At 41.7% G+C, this 13,402-nt stretch overlaps 1 protein-coding gene across 1 annotated transcript in view; it reads left to right on the top strand.

The window, feature by feature from the left end:
* Window positions 1–13,402, top strand: part of LOC133968066 (piezo-type mechanosensitive ion channel component 2) — a 61,190-nt gene that overhangs the window by 20,208 nt on the left and 27,580 nt on the right. Inside the window, exons 7-17 of the mRNA XM_062403884.1 lie at window positions 378–591; window positions 4,533–4,707; window positions 6,480–6,599; window positions 7,864–7,899; window positions 8,926–9,037; window positions 9,252–9,433; window positions 10,095–10,325; window positions 10,864–10,984; window positions 11,340–11,533; window positions 12,180–12,328; window positions 12,483–12,656. Coding sequence (XP_062259868.1) covers window positions 378–591; window positions 4,533–4,707; window positions 6,480–6,599; window positions 7,864–7,899; window positions 8,926–9,037; window positions 9,252–9,433; window positions 10,095–10,325; window positions 10,864–10,984; window positions 11,340–11,533; window positions 12,180–12,328; window positions 12,483–12,656 — 1,708 coding nt within the window. The remainder of the gene's footprint in view (window positions 1–377; window positions 592–4,532; window positions 4,708–6,479; window positions 6,600–7,863; window positions 7,900–8,925; window positions 9,038–9,251; window positions 9,434–10,094; window positions 10,326–10,863; window positions 10,985–11,339; window positions 11,534–12,179; window positions 12,329–12,482; window positions 12,657–13,402) is intronic.

Below are 13,402 nucleotides of genomic sequence, written 5' to 3'. Positions count from 1 at the left end.
GGGATTAGGCCTTTTCAGTTAAGTTGATGAATTCCGCACATTTTCTCTCTGTCTCTCATGTCTCCTCTGCACCTTATACTCCATCAATCTCCAGCTCCTCTGTGCTTTCACTCTTAAAATAGGTCTCGGCTTTTATTTAAGAGTATTAAATCCTCCAGGTAGAGGTTTTATAATAACTTTAGAATCCACAAGAAAAATGGAGATTGTTTTTACTTAAAGCATAATTGTTTTTCTTGCTCTCTTCTTCTGTTAATCTTTTTTTTAAAGTGGTGTGTCAGATAAAGAACAAATCTGGGGGAAACTTTTGCTGGTAAATGTACTATATTATAATTAACCCTGAAGTAAACCTGTTGTATCTACTGTCTGTGTGTTTGCAGGCATCATGCTGCCCTCCATGACCTCTGCCGTGTACTTCTTCATCTTCCTGTTCCTGTGCACCTGGTGGTCCCTGTGCCGCACCTTCGACACGCTCATCTTCAGCTGCATGTGCGTCCTGATGGCCATCTTCAGCGCCGGACACATCATCGTGCTCTACCTGTACCAGTTCCAGTTCTTCCAGGAGTCCATCCCACCCGGTGACGGCTACATCAGGTCGGTCCCGCGTGGAGCAGCCACAGAATTCAATCACTCACTCTGTTTCTATCCTGTTTAATCAGCTGGTTTGTGCCGTTGTTTTTCTTTTACTCTGTCAGATCATTCAGAAATGAAAATGTTAGAGGCTGTAAATTAAACTTTGTTGGCACTGCTCTTTTCCCAAAGAGATAAATCAACAGCAACCAAATTCAGCCAGTCTCCAAATGACAGTGAGCCAAAGATAAATTGAGTTTGTCTGTCACTCTTGTAAATGGATTTATACTAATGCTTTTAACCCGTAATATTGTGACAATACATATACGACGTGAAATCAGTGCCTGAACTCCTTTGACTCAGAAATATTTACTGGGCCCAAAGCAAGTTGTTTACACGTTAATAAATATTTACAGTTGTAACAAGCAAGAAGGCAAAAAAAAAAAGAGAAAGAGTTGAACCCAGTTGAGAAGCATCGATATCAGAGCCTGAGCTTTTAGCCTCTTCACTACCACCAGTGTTGTTTCATTATGCATGAGAGAGGAGACAATCATCTGTCTGTGGCCACAGCGGTGAAACTGTGCGGTTGGAGAGAAGCCACACGGTTGCACATCTCGCCAACAAGCGTTAGTCACGGCTGTAATGAAAGCAGACTCAGTGGAGGTGAGTGTCCCCGGGTCACTACACTCAGTGTGTTTGATTTACCGGCTGGAATGCAGAGAATGATGTTTATTTACCAAATACAAACAAATACTAATCAAGGTTTCCTCTGTGTTTGACAAAAAAGCAGTTCTGCTTCAACACATTAGCTGTTTGACTGAGGTCTAATTAATTAAAATGGTAAATACCCACAAAATATACTTACCATAATTTCACAAGTGAGTCCACAACTTTTCCGAGGCTTCAAAAGTGTAAATTTTAAACTGATTTGAACTTTTAAAAGAGTATACTGTTTCTTAAACTCATCAAAACTGAAAATATTCTCATTAATCTATTATTTTCATTCGAATGCCAATAATAAGGGGTAAATCATTTCTATTATTAATATATCAGACAAAGAAATAAATGTAACTGAGGATTGATATATTATACAGTTTAATCATAAACCTTATTAACGATGATGATATATAAAAAGAAAACACAAATCCTACCAATTATAAAGAGCTTTATTTAAGAAGCTTCCTCTAAGACTTAGACAAAGAGCAGAGAAACGTGTATTCAACTTGAATGCCCTATTAAAGAAGCAGAAATTAAAGAAATAAAACACACCTTCACAACGTTTCCATTTAACAGTTTGAGTTTTATTACTGTGGCTCTTGTCTCCGTGCCCTTGGTGCTGAAGGCTTTTATCGATCTCGTGGTTTCTCATTTGAAAGCCGTGGAGCCGTGTGTCAGGGCCGAGGCTATTTACAGCTATGTTTAGCCGAAGCTGCCTTGGACAAACCTTGCGCGCTCCCATTCCTCTCCGGCCTCCGAGGGCAGATAAGGTTTGATTACAGGTTTTCTCCTTTAGAACTCCACCTCATTAGAATGAATGGACTCCTCACACCGTCTCACGCTGGCAGTGGTCGTGTGCACAGTGGAAGGACCACAGAGTCACACCAGCGTCTAAATCAGCGTTTCCTTCAGTGAGATCCAAGATAATCTCACAGGAGAGGTTTTCTCTTCTTGTGAAATACTGGAACACTTTCACCTGGTTTGGCCTTTTAAAAATAATTACAGTTACTGAAGTAGATTTGTTCCAAGAAATACAAAATATTTTTCTCTAAAACCTTAACACTTATTAAGATATTACATATTTTCCTCTTTTTGGGGCTCTACAATACATACATTTGGCTACTTTTCTCTTTTATAGCTTCTAAAACTTTAAATTTAGTAGAATACCAGATACGTTACTCTTCTTTTGGCTCCTACGTCTTTAAAGTTTGTAAAATACTTAACACTGTTTTCTTTGGGGCGGCTGTAACATCTTTTTATGTAGTAAAACACTGGACACTTTCCTCGTTTGGGTTCTAAAATCCTAAATTCAAGGAAATACCAGATAACTTCCTTTTTCGGGTCTACAACCACTAAACTTAGTAAAGAAAGTGATGTTGCTATCACGTTTTTAAAGCTTTAAATTTAGAAAACATATTCTACTGATATAAAGCAGAATTTTCTGTTATTGATGCCTCTTTAACACCATCTCTTTATTTTCCTTCTTAAGTTTTCTGCTGTGAATATCAGTGAGAGAGTGTAATTTAGTAAAAAACCTCTTTGAGTGTTTGAAGGCCTAAATTTGGAAAGTTCCCAGCAGCCCTGATTCTCATTTGACGGGTCTTTACACGAACTGTTTCATCGTCCACCGACTCCTCGTGCGTCCGTGTTGACTTTCCACAGCGCTGAGGTATTCCTGTCGGCCGCTGTGTGAAAACTGAGGCTCAATGTGTTGAGTAAAGTATCGCGTCCTCCTCGGCTGCGGCCTGTTTCCTCTCTGGATCCTCACCGGGAAACTCCCATGGTTGTAATATGTGAAGTCTGCCCATCGGACAATACGCCACCTCGGTGCCTGCCCTGGTCCTGCTTGTTGACAGTGACCTTGCCGCGGGGCCGGTGCTGAGTGACGCCGTTGAGAGGCCTGGCTTCCACTCCGCTTCCTGCCTCACAATGGAAGTCCCAAGTCACGTGACCGGCGGAGCCTTCCCCAGCTGTAAGGAGAAACCGCTCAGGAAGTGGTGAGGGGTCGGAGGCGGGCACTCGCTCCTCCACATGGCGTAAAAAGCAAAGACCCTGGAGGCTTCTAAATCTGCGAGTGTGTCACTGGGAGACGTCAGCGCGGTTCCTGTTGAGCCGGTGACCTTTGTTCTGCTCAGAGGAAGAAGCCCTGAGTCACACGACATCCTCCACAGCACAAACTGAGAGTCGGTGCATTTCCAAGATTCCAAGGTGGAGGTTTCATGTGGAGTTTCAGTTGTCACCATCAGACTGTAACTGTCCAAATCCGTTGATTGTTCTGGTACCAATATATAATTATTTATTTATTTCCATCTGTCAAATATACAAAAATACTAGAGAGAACAAGGGGAAGTAGAAAATATTCATAGTTTAGAAGCTTTTTGACAATTTTCAAAGAAAAACAAAATTTACAGAAAATGTCTAATCAATTATTGTTTGATGATTTCCAGGAGAAAGAAAGAAACTGCTTATTTACAGATACAAGTCAGACATCAGTAAAAAGCAAATTTTACATGCAAAAGTGAGGAAATCATATATTTTTCTCAACTGGGATACCTGTTAATCTTTTGCATTTAAGTTCTCTGTGGGTCACTCCAATAAATGTCCATTTCATCAGAGTAAAGAAATATGAGGAACTTGAGAAAAGAGAAGTTATTAATTAGAAAGATGGAGAAGCGAAGGACTCCTCCTCTGAAAGCACTGACTTGAACGACACACTTATCCTAATGACCAAAGCTGAATCTAGTGATTGATGAGTCAGGGCCAGTTCATATAAGATTTAAGATCAAACCTTCAATATTCTGAACTGGATCCAGAGTAATGAATGCACCAGAATCACTTATCTCGATGAGAACAGTTCACTCTACTGATCGATGACGCTCGTCTGTTTTGCTCAATGAAGGAGACGCCAGGGCCCTTCACCCCCGAGCAAGAAAGAAAGTTCTTCTATTTGAAAACCTGGAACCTTCAGACCAAAAATAAATGATTGGTTGATTAGTACTAACAGTTTTGGCTGAATCATCGTTGCAGGTCTAATACAGAGATAGAGACAAGGTCCTTTACTGGATTAAAGTCCGATCTTATTCCAAAATCAAACCCTTTTATCCGCTTATGTTGATTTTCATGTGATTTAAAATGTCGAGCTTCGTTAACGACCTACATCTGAGTTCCTTCCTGTATTCAGTGTTGTGTTAATTCATTCCCAACCAGTCAGTTTCTCTCCTGACACACGTGTGCGTTTGTCTCTGCAGCACGTTTGGCATCTCCCCCGTGGTCCAGAGCAACTGCTCCTACACATGGAAGCTCATGGTGCACCCGGAGCGGAAGTGGTACCACTTTGTGAATCCCATCATGCTGCTGCTGCTCTACTACACACTGGCCACGCTCATCCGCCTCTGGCTGCAGGAGCCCATCGAGCAGCTGACGGTGAGAAAGAAAGCACACTGGAAATGCAGCGTGGACGCTTCTCTGTCCACCTTGTGTCATTTGCCGTTAAATGAAATGTTTTAAAAAGCCCCAGAGTCAGCGGCCTCGGGACCTCAAAGGACAAAGAATGGTGTGAAAGTCTTAAATCTGATTTACGGATGTTTTTGTAACAGGCTCTCAGGATGTTTTACCCCCGGGTTGACTTGAACTGGGATTGTTATGATCAGGGATTCTGCTGTAGGGGGCTGATCAGTCATTTTTAGTGGAGTTTCAGTCAGAAGCATTAGACATATACAGCAAACACTGAGACTCGGGTTCGCTGAAGGAGCTCGAAAGATCCTCGTCTCAGAACGATTAGTATTAAATAATATCCGCTGCCTTCAAATATGTGTTGAAACGTCAATTAGCTCCTCTGCTTTCAAACGCCTCACGATCGGGACCAGTTGCCGTCAGTCGGGGGTCAAGATTGAATTCGGGTCTTGACACCTCCATAAATACACAAAAGTAAATTCCAGACAGCGAACTGAAATAGATTCAGATTGAATTAAATGTGCATCCATGTGGCCTCGAGCTCAGAGAAACCGCATCGATGAAAGATTCCAGAACGATCCATGGCTGCGTCTGTGTCACCTGAGAAAGAGTTCGACTGGTTTCACATGACGTGAAGCAGAGATGCAGTTTGGATCTGTTGTCCAGTGATACAGGCATTATAGATTGTTAGATAAATTAATTAATATGTAAATAAGTGTTATTTGTCACTAATGAACAATGAAATTCAATTCACAACAATCTACAAACACAACAAACCAAAAGTAGCTGTATGATCAGAAATCCGAATGAGAAGCTGCCGCTGTGCTGATCGTTGGACTTTAATGTGAAGCCGGCTCCTGAACTCAGCCTCAGACCTCGAGGCTCAGCTCCTCTGTCCTGTAATGGAGTTATAGATCAGCGTTTTTATAGAGGGGTCAATACCTCCCTGTAAACCTGTGGGTCTCTATGCACCATTGATCCCTCCATTCAGAGGTGTGTGTGTGCGTGTGTGTGTTTTCACCAACTCTTTCTCTTAAGCAGATACTAATAATAAAACATGATTAAGACATAAATCAGCAGCAGGTTTTTTTCAATTGTGGAGAAATCCGCTTGAGACGGAGCTGATTTGATTCAGTGCTTGATTTGTATTTAATTGTCTGTGTTAATTCAGCAAAACATAAAAACACAAAAAAATTATAATTAAAATAGATTGAAGAATCCAAAGGAATGAAATGTGATCGCAGAGGGAAAACTAAGAAACTAAGAAACTGACAATCGCACCAGTGTAATAATGACGCTTTATTGGGAAGAAGAAAACAAGTGACTGCTCTGTGTGAATGAGTTTCACCAATTTAAGTTTTGCTTTTCCTTAAAAACAAGATGTTTAATGTCGAAAATCATCTAAAAATATTCAGTTTATCTAATTTAAGCTATAATTTTTCATGATTGAACCTGTTGCTATATTCCTTACTTATTTCTTTCTATGTTTAAAGATACACACACAGGAATCTGCACAGAGACCAATAGACAATCATATTAACCATGTATATAAATAAATCAATGATAAGAAATGCAGATAATTTACAGTAAAACCTGTTTTCCTCTTTTAAAAAGGTCGCCCTACTCCTCCTCACTCCCACACTGTAGACCAACATTCAATAGAAGCTGATTAACAAGAGGAGACTCGGCCCACAAGCCAGTCGCTCAGATATCATCCAAACTGTCTATCTGTGTTTTTTCAGGACGACAAAGACGAGGATGTGTGCGAGGAGGAGGAGCTCATCGGGAACAGAACCAGTAACTCGGCCAACAGGAAGAGGCAGATGTGGTGGGAGTCACGCCAAGGAACTGACGAGAAAAATGTAGGTAGAAGCCGGAGGGTGAATAACTGCATGAGCAACAGTGGACAGGTCATGAAGTCATCATCCTGTGGTTCACTAAACAATGCACAGTACATTGTATAATTATAATAACTGTTGTAATAAACTTCATTTACGCAGCACTTTTTTGAACCATGTTACCAAGTACTTTACAAGAAAGGAATAACATCAGACAAAATCAAATTAAACTCACTAAATTCAGGTTTTTATTTGGATCTTTACCAAATTTGACCCACTTTTTTTTAATCAAAATGATGAGTCTCCTAAAAGAGTGAAACCAATCTTGGATCCACTCCTCAGATCTGCACCAAAACTAAAGGTTCTTTCCTTCCACCATGTTTTGTGATATTCCGTCCTGTAGTTTTTTCATAATCCTGCTTTCAAACCCACTGACAGGGATGACATCATAACCTCCCTGGCAGAGACGTAACAAAGGAACATGAGCAGAAAAACAAACAGAAAGATAAAAAAGATTAGATCATAAATATATAATCAGGATAAGAGCAACACTTTCATAAAAGGAAAAGTTTAACAAAGCCAGAAACTTTTCTGTCTCGATTCATTAAGCAGCAGGTTCCACGATGTGGAGGCTTTGATAAAGACAAATATTAAAACATGACAACATTGCTTTAGAAGGAGTTGGGATAAAAATCTGCCTTTAAAATATCCTCAGGATGTTTTTCCCCAAACATGTGAAATGTTTGACTTCTGTCACCGGCCCTGGCTGTTAAAACCCAAACACATTCCTCGTTTCATTCTCTCCAATTGATAACTGATGTCACCCCCGAACAATATGACTCAGTTGAGCCATTCAACAACAATAGAGTGCACATGGAAAAACCCTGTAACATGTGAAATACGGAATTAAAAATAACAGGAAAGGGACTTTTCTGTTAAACTGTAAACTTTAGGTGGTGTTCATGAGGTTTCATTACAGACTCATCCCTGGGAGGGTTCAGCTGTGGATGCACGTGCACACGCTGACCTTGTTCCCATATTAAGGTCTGCAGTCTGTCTCCAGCGGCCACCTCCTGAGGTTTAAATGCTTTTAGGGTGTGCAGCCGCCGCAGATGAGCGATGGGCTCGATTTACAGAGGAGTGCTGCTCGGCTTTGTTCCTGCTTATCAGCGACTATAAAGAACCAGGAGGCCTTTGACTTCAGCAGCTCATCGATAACACACCTTGTCTCTTATGCTCTTTTCTCCTCCTCCTCCTCCTCTTCCTCCTCCTCTTCCTCCTCTTCCAGCTCCTCTCCACTCAGGACGGCATCAGTACGACTGAGGTGGGGGCTGCTCTGGATGTGTCTTAACTCTGTGCATCTTATCCCCCCCCCGCTCACCCCTCAGCCCTGCAGCAAGAGAAGGAATCTCTGCAAAGTGCTTTTCCCACTGCACCTCTGAGCCTGTGCTTCACGGTTCCCACTAGTTAACAACAAAGCAGTGGAGCTAACTCTGGTTTCACACTAAAACGATTGTCACGCCCAAAAATCTGAATTCAACAATTTGTCAGAAGCCACAACTTTTAATGGATAGAATCACATTTATTCCCAGTTCAGTCTTTCTCCATCTACAATCATTGGTCCTCTCCACACAGGCTCTGAATAGAGTCCTTGTTAAAGGGCAGCTAAAGCATATATGTGGCTTCAGCAGTCGGATTTAGCCAAAATACATAGAGTTTTTATTACCAGCTTTAAAACGTAGCAGGGATTTTAGTAGAAAAGTAGAGGAGCAGTGAGAGAGAGCATCTCTGCCAAGGCCCAGAAGTCCCTTTATGAAATCACATCTAAATCTGCTGGATCAGGGATTTTATTTGGATTTGCACCAAATTGGACGATTTTCATTGATCCCTTGATCCATGTGAGGGGAAATTGGTGAAAACGTCAAACTAGCCAACAAATAAACAGACCGGGGGGGTGATAACATCCCCTCACGTTGGTCATTACCCTTTTCTGTCATCATCCCTCGGCAGCTTCTCTGCAAGGCAATAAAAGAGCTGTAAATTGTAGAAATACCCTCTTTAGTTGAAGCCTCACATTAGCTTGGCAGAGGAGCTGCAGATTTGGTCACTCATCACAGCCACTGAGAAACTTGCCCATGTGGGGATGTGACGCAGAACGTGCAGTGTGAAAAGTAGATCCCTTCCCTTCACCGCCTCACAAAGACAAAGTGTAGCTTAACAAAAGAAGAAAGAAAAAGCAGATTATCCATAATGAGTTGCTCCCTGTTTGTCGTTGTCGGGCAGAATTCTGTCCAGTTGTGTGATTCCTTTAAAAAAAAAGCACCTTTACAGTTTTATTGATGATCTACAGGCGGTGCCCACCTCCAACGGGACCTCCTTTGAGTTCGTCACAACTGAGAATGGACCGGTCTGTCTGGACCTGTACTCCACCCCCCAGTATAAAATGGACCAGTCCAACGACGGTACAGATGGGCACTTTTACTTTTACTCTTTGCACCGTAATAAAGAGTTTGAAAATATAAAAAACATATAGAAGTGTAAGCTTCAGTTTTTAAATTTGTCTATTCCCATACAATGGATTTATAGATCTGGATATGATTTATAGACAATTTCTTAGGACATGAGATCAGCCCCATCGCTGTTTTAGCAAAGGCTTGTGTTTCTGTGTCCAACCAGAGAAGAAGGATGAGTGTGTGTATGAAGTGCGTTTGCCCCCGGAAGAGTCGGCGCTGGACGACGGGGAAGAGAAGACGGAGGAGGACGAGGACGGGATGAAGCAGCGAGGAGTCAGCGCCATGGTCAAAGTCTTTCACTTCATCATGAAGCAAAGCTACATCTGCGCTCTCATCGCCATGATGGTGAGTGAGGCTGTGTCACGGAGGAGAACGAGGGTGTGAAGGCTGCAAGTGAAAACAATGAAGATGTGACGTTTGCGGTTTGTATTTAAAGTTTTATCGGACCTGAACGCAGCATCATAATAAGAATCTAACAAGTTCAAAGTCACAGGGCTGCTGGAAAAATTAAGTAAAAGCCAAAGACTCCAGCCACCTTGATCAGGTTCAGTTAAGATGACCTTGAGCAAGACGCTGAACCCCCCCACACACACAAACACACACACTACAGGAGAGATGCTGTGGTTGTACTGGGCAGCGTCCATGACTGAATATGCAGGATCATAGAAAAAGATCATCTGTTCCCAGTTAAACATTCCTGGATGAATTAATAGTTTATAACTTTGTAAATCTTAGTAGAAATCGTAGAAAGAAAGGAAATGAAAGAAACATTTTGAAGAGAGTGAAAAACCCACAGCTGAGGACCCTGGGGTGATGTTTTTTTTTGAGAATTTAATACTTTTATTCTGTGCATTTTTTTTTTCCAAAACAATTTTGTAAAATGTTTCCTGGCACCGATACAGGTGAAACCGAGAGTTATCAGTTGGTGCGAAGCTGGAACCATATTTTCGACTTCAATTTCAGGATCTGAGCTGAAAGTGTGAGTCCCTGTGGTTGTTCTCCTCAGGCCTGGAGCATCACGTACGTCAGCTGGTTGACGTTCGTCTTCCTCATGTGGTCCTGCATGCTGTGGATGGTGAGGGACCGGCGGCGCTACGCCATGCTGTCCTCTCCCTTCATGGTGGCCTACGGAAACCTGCTGATAGTGCTGCAGTACATTTGGAGTTTCGAGGGGATGTCGGTAGTCCCGGGGTTCTTCGTCAAGAAGAAAAACCCTTTCCACTCGCTCTCCTCCAAGGTCTGGAAAGAGTTTAGTTCATGTTTGTACACATCAAAAAATGTTTTCTGTCCATTGTTGATTTCTTTCCATCTTTAAAGCTGATCCTCGAACTGATCCTGTGATAGGAAAACACATTGGTGTGGTTCAATAGGATAATTACACTCCTCCTGCTCTGAATTCATCTGATACAAGAGGGACGGTCATACAATATTCTTCTATAGGAGGAGGCCATGTTTGTAGTATTTTCTAAAATCACATTTCATACATCAGGAGGTCACCACATAGTCTTTTCCAGAGTCTTTTCTATTAAACAGAAACATGAAGTGCACATGCTTTGTATTTCACATCCGGGGCCGACCTGTATTTAAAAGTTTATCTTAAGTCCCAGATGAATTCAAGACATGTCTGAAAGTTTAAGATAATTTAATGCAAGTTTAAAAGGTCCATTCTGAATGAGTGTATAAACACAAGTGACTTCTCTTAAATGAAAGTGATTTGTTGGTTCTTCCCCCCCCCCGGGCTCTTCATGTGTTTGGTCTAACATGTCCGTGTGCAGGTCCTGTGTCTGCTGAGCTTCTGGTTGCTGCTCAGACAAACGCTGACGGAGAGATGGGAAAAACAAAAGGAGGACAGCGCTGGACTCTCAGACGTTCACGTGGTGGATCAGGAGAAGAAAGGTAAGCTCTCTGCATCATTGGTATCAGCTGCTTTCTACATCTGACCTGTAAATATTTGACAAACCAATAACTATTTACAGGTGTCTGAACTGAGTAGGACTGAAATTATGAGAGTGGCAGGTGACTTTTGGCAAAATTTTTGTTTGGAATTCAAATGTACTTTTGCAGGTTTTATTATTTCATTAAATGTTCTTTCCTGAGCAACAGGTTAAGACATACAAATATACAGTTTAATATAATGTAAGACAAATCATGCATGGACAAATAAAGACAAGTTTTCTGAATTGACCAATAGCCCATCGGACAGTTTCCGTGAGTCGTTGCAGGGTTTCTGATTCGCTGCTGTGGTTTATAGAGGAGGAGGAGTCTGAGGACCGCGGCGAGCAGGACACCATGCAGGTCCTGGGCAACATGGTGATGGCTCTGCTGGTCAAATACTGGATCTACATCTGCGGGGGGATGTTCTTCATCGTCAGCTTCGAGGGAACCATCGTCATGTACAAGATCATCTACATGATGATGTTCCTCTCCTGTGTGGCGCTTTACCAGGTACCGGAACACACCAGGGTCCGAGGGCATCAGTGCATCACAGGTCACGTGAATACTAGCTAACACACAGACATATACATATATATATATAGAGAGAGAGAGAGAGAGAGAGAGAGAGAGAGAGAGAGAGAGAGAGAAAATTCCAAACTGAGACATTTAATATCTATGGGAAATTGTGGATCTTGAAAAGAAAAAAGTTATTTGTTTCCTTTAATTTGCACGAATCACCGCACCCAACAAGTTAACGACTTTTCCCTGCTACTGAAGCTCTCTGAAACCAAATGAGATGTAATTACTTTATTGTCCCCAGTTAAAATAGGGGCAGTTTGCAAAGTGTTGTGGTCCCAGTTCATTCCAGATTTAGCGTATGGGTGGGAGGCTGTTGAGTTTCCAAATTCAATTTCCCCAAAAAACTGAAGGTGCTGACAATTTTATTAGAGTCATAAAGTTTGTGTACAGCAGGCTCATAATCCACAGTGTATTCCTGACTGTTTTATAACCTCAACCGCTGTGAAAAAAGGAAAAAGAAAGTCGCCCTAAATCCAGACGTCCTCTGGCCTCTGTGTTTAATTTAATTCATTATAGCTGCGTAGGTCACATAACTCACAACCTCTGTAAAACACTTACTGCAATTATTCTCCTCCAGGTGCACTATGAGTACTGGCGAAGGATCCTGAAATACTTCTGGATGTCGGTGGTGATGTACACCATGCTGGTCCTCACGCTGGTCTACACCTTCCAGTTTGAAGGCTCGTTGGAGTTCTGGTCCAACATGTTGGGCTTGAACGAGATGGGGTCAATGTTTTAGTAATATCACATAACATTAATGATACTAACATCCTGTCTGTGGCAGTGAAAGAAAAGCATTTAACTCCCAAGGAGCTTTGACTTTTTTACTGATGTCTTCTCCTCCTCTGACATACGTTTCTAAATGTGTCCCTCTCTGCAGCCTGAGGGATTTGGGCCTGGAAGTGTTCACGCTGTCCAAGTTGTTCACCAGGATTCTCATCCCCACCTCTTTCCTGCTGGTGTGCATCCTCCACCTGCACTACTTCCACGACCGCTTCCTGCAGCTCACTGACCTCCAGGCTGTCGTGGCCAAAGAGGAGAGCACAATCTACAGGTGAGACCCTTTGGTTTCCTTCTTTGACCTCAAGTATCTCTGAAGTTTAAAGAACAGCTCTGATAACCTGCCAAGCTGGAACCGGGTGAAAAGAAACCAGATTTGAATGCAACTGCAGTCACCTTCCTCTTTGTCTCTGGTGTTAAAGCTCCAGTGAAAAGTGATGACCTTCTCCTGCAGAATGTATTTACATGCAAATACTCCGGGACTGCAACTAGCAATCGTTTTCATTGATTATTTTTTCTCAATTCGTGGATTTGTCCAGAATTTTCATCTCAGGCTGCATCAGCTTCAGATCTATAATCAAAAATCACGGGATATTCACTCTGTTCATTTTCATAAGAGACTAAAGACTGAAGAAAGCAGCAAATATTCACATTTTAAGGAGCTTTTTGTCTTTTAAAAGTGAAGCAGAACTGTTATTCTTTTATCAAAGCTGTGGCTGATTTATGTTTTATTTATGTTTTTCAAGACTGACTAGTTTAATAATAGCTTTATTTTTTGAATTTCCTGCTAAAACTTACAAAACAAATCAGCACCAATAGATGTTTTGTGCTTAGAAGGATACTTTCAAATAAGTATATCTCACAATTCCCCAAACACTTCATAAAACTGATCAGTGCAGTAAACTCAGCCTGAGGAAATAACAAAACTAACATTTACAGTGAGTTTCGGGCCCAACAACAAATATTATGAGTTTTCCGCCCCTCGTCGGACCAAACTGTGTTTACAGTGAAAAGTTCAAT

The sequence above is a fragment of the Platichthys flesus genome, chromosome 14, assembly GCF_949316205.1.
Source record: "Platichthys flesus chromosome 14, fPlaFle2.1, whole genome shotgun sequence".
NCBI classification, from domain to species: Eukaryota; Metazoa; Chordata; class Actinopteri; order Pleuronectiformes; family Pleuronectidae; genus Platichthys; species Platichthys flesus.
The sequence above is the reverse complement of the archived record's forward strand: the minus strand, read 5'-3'. Positions and strand labels throughout refer to the sequence as shown.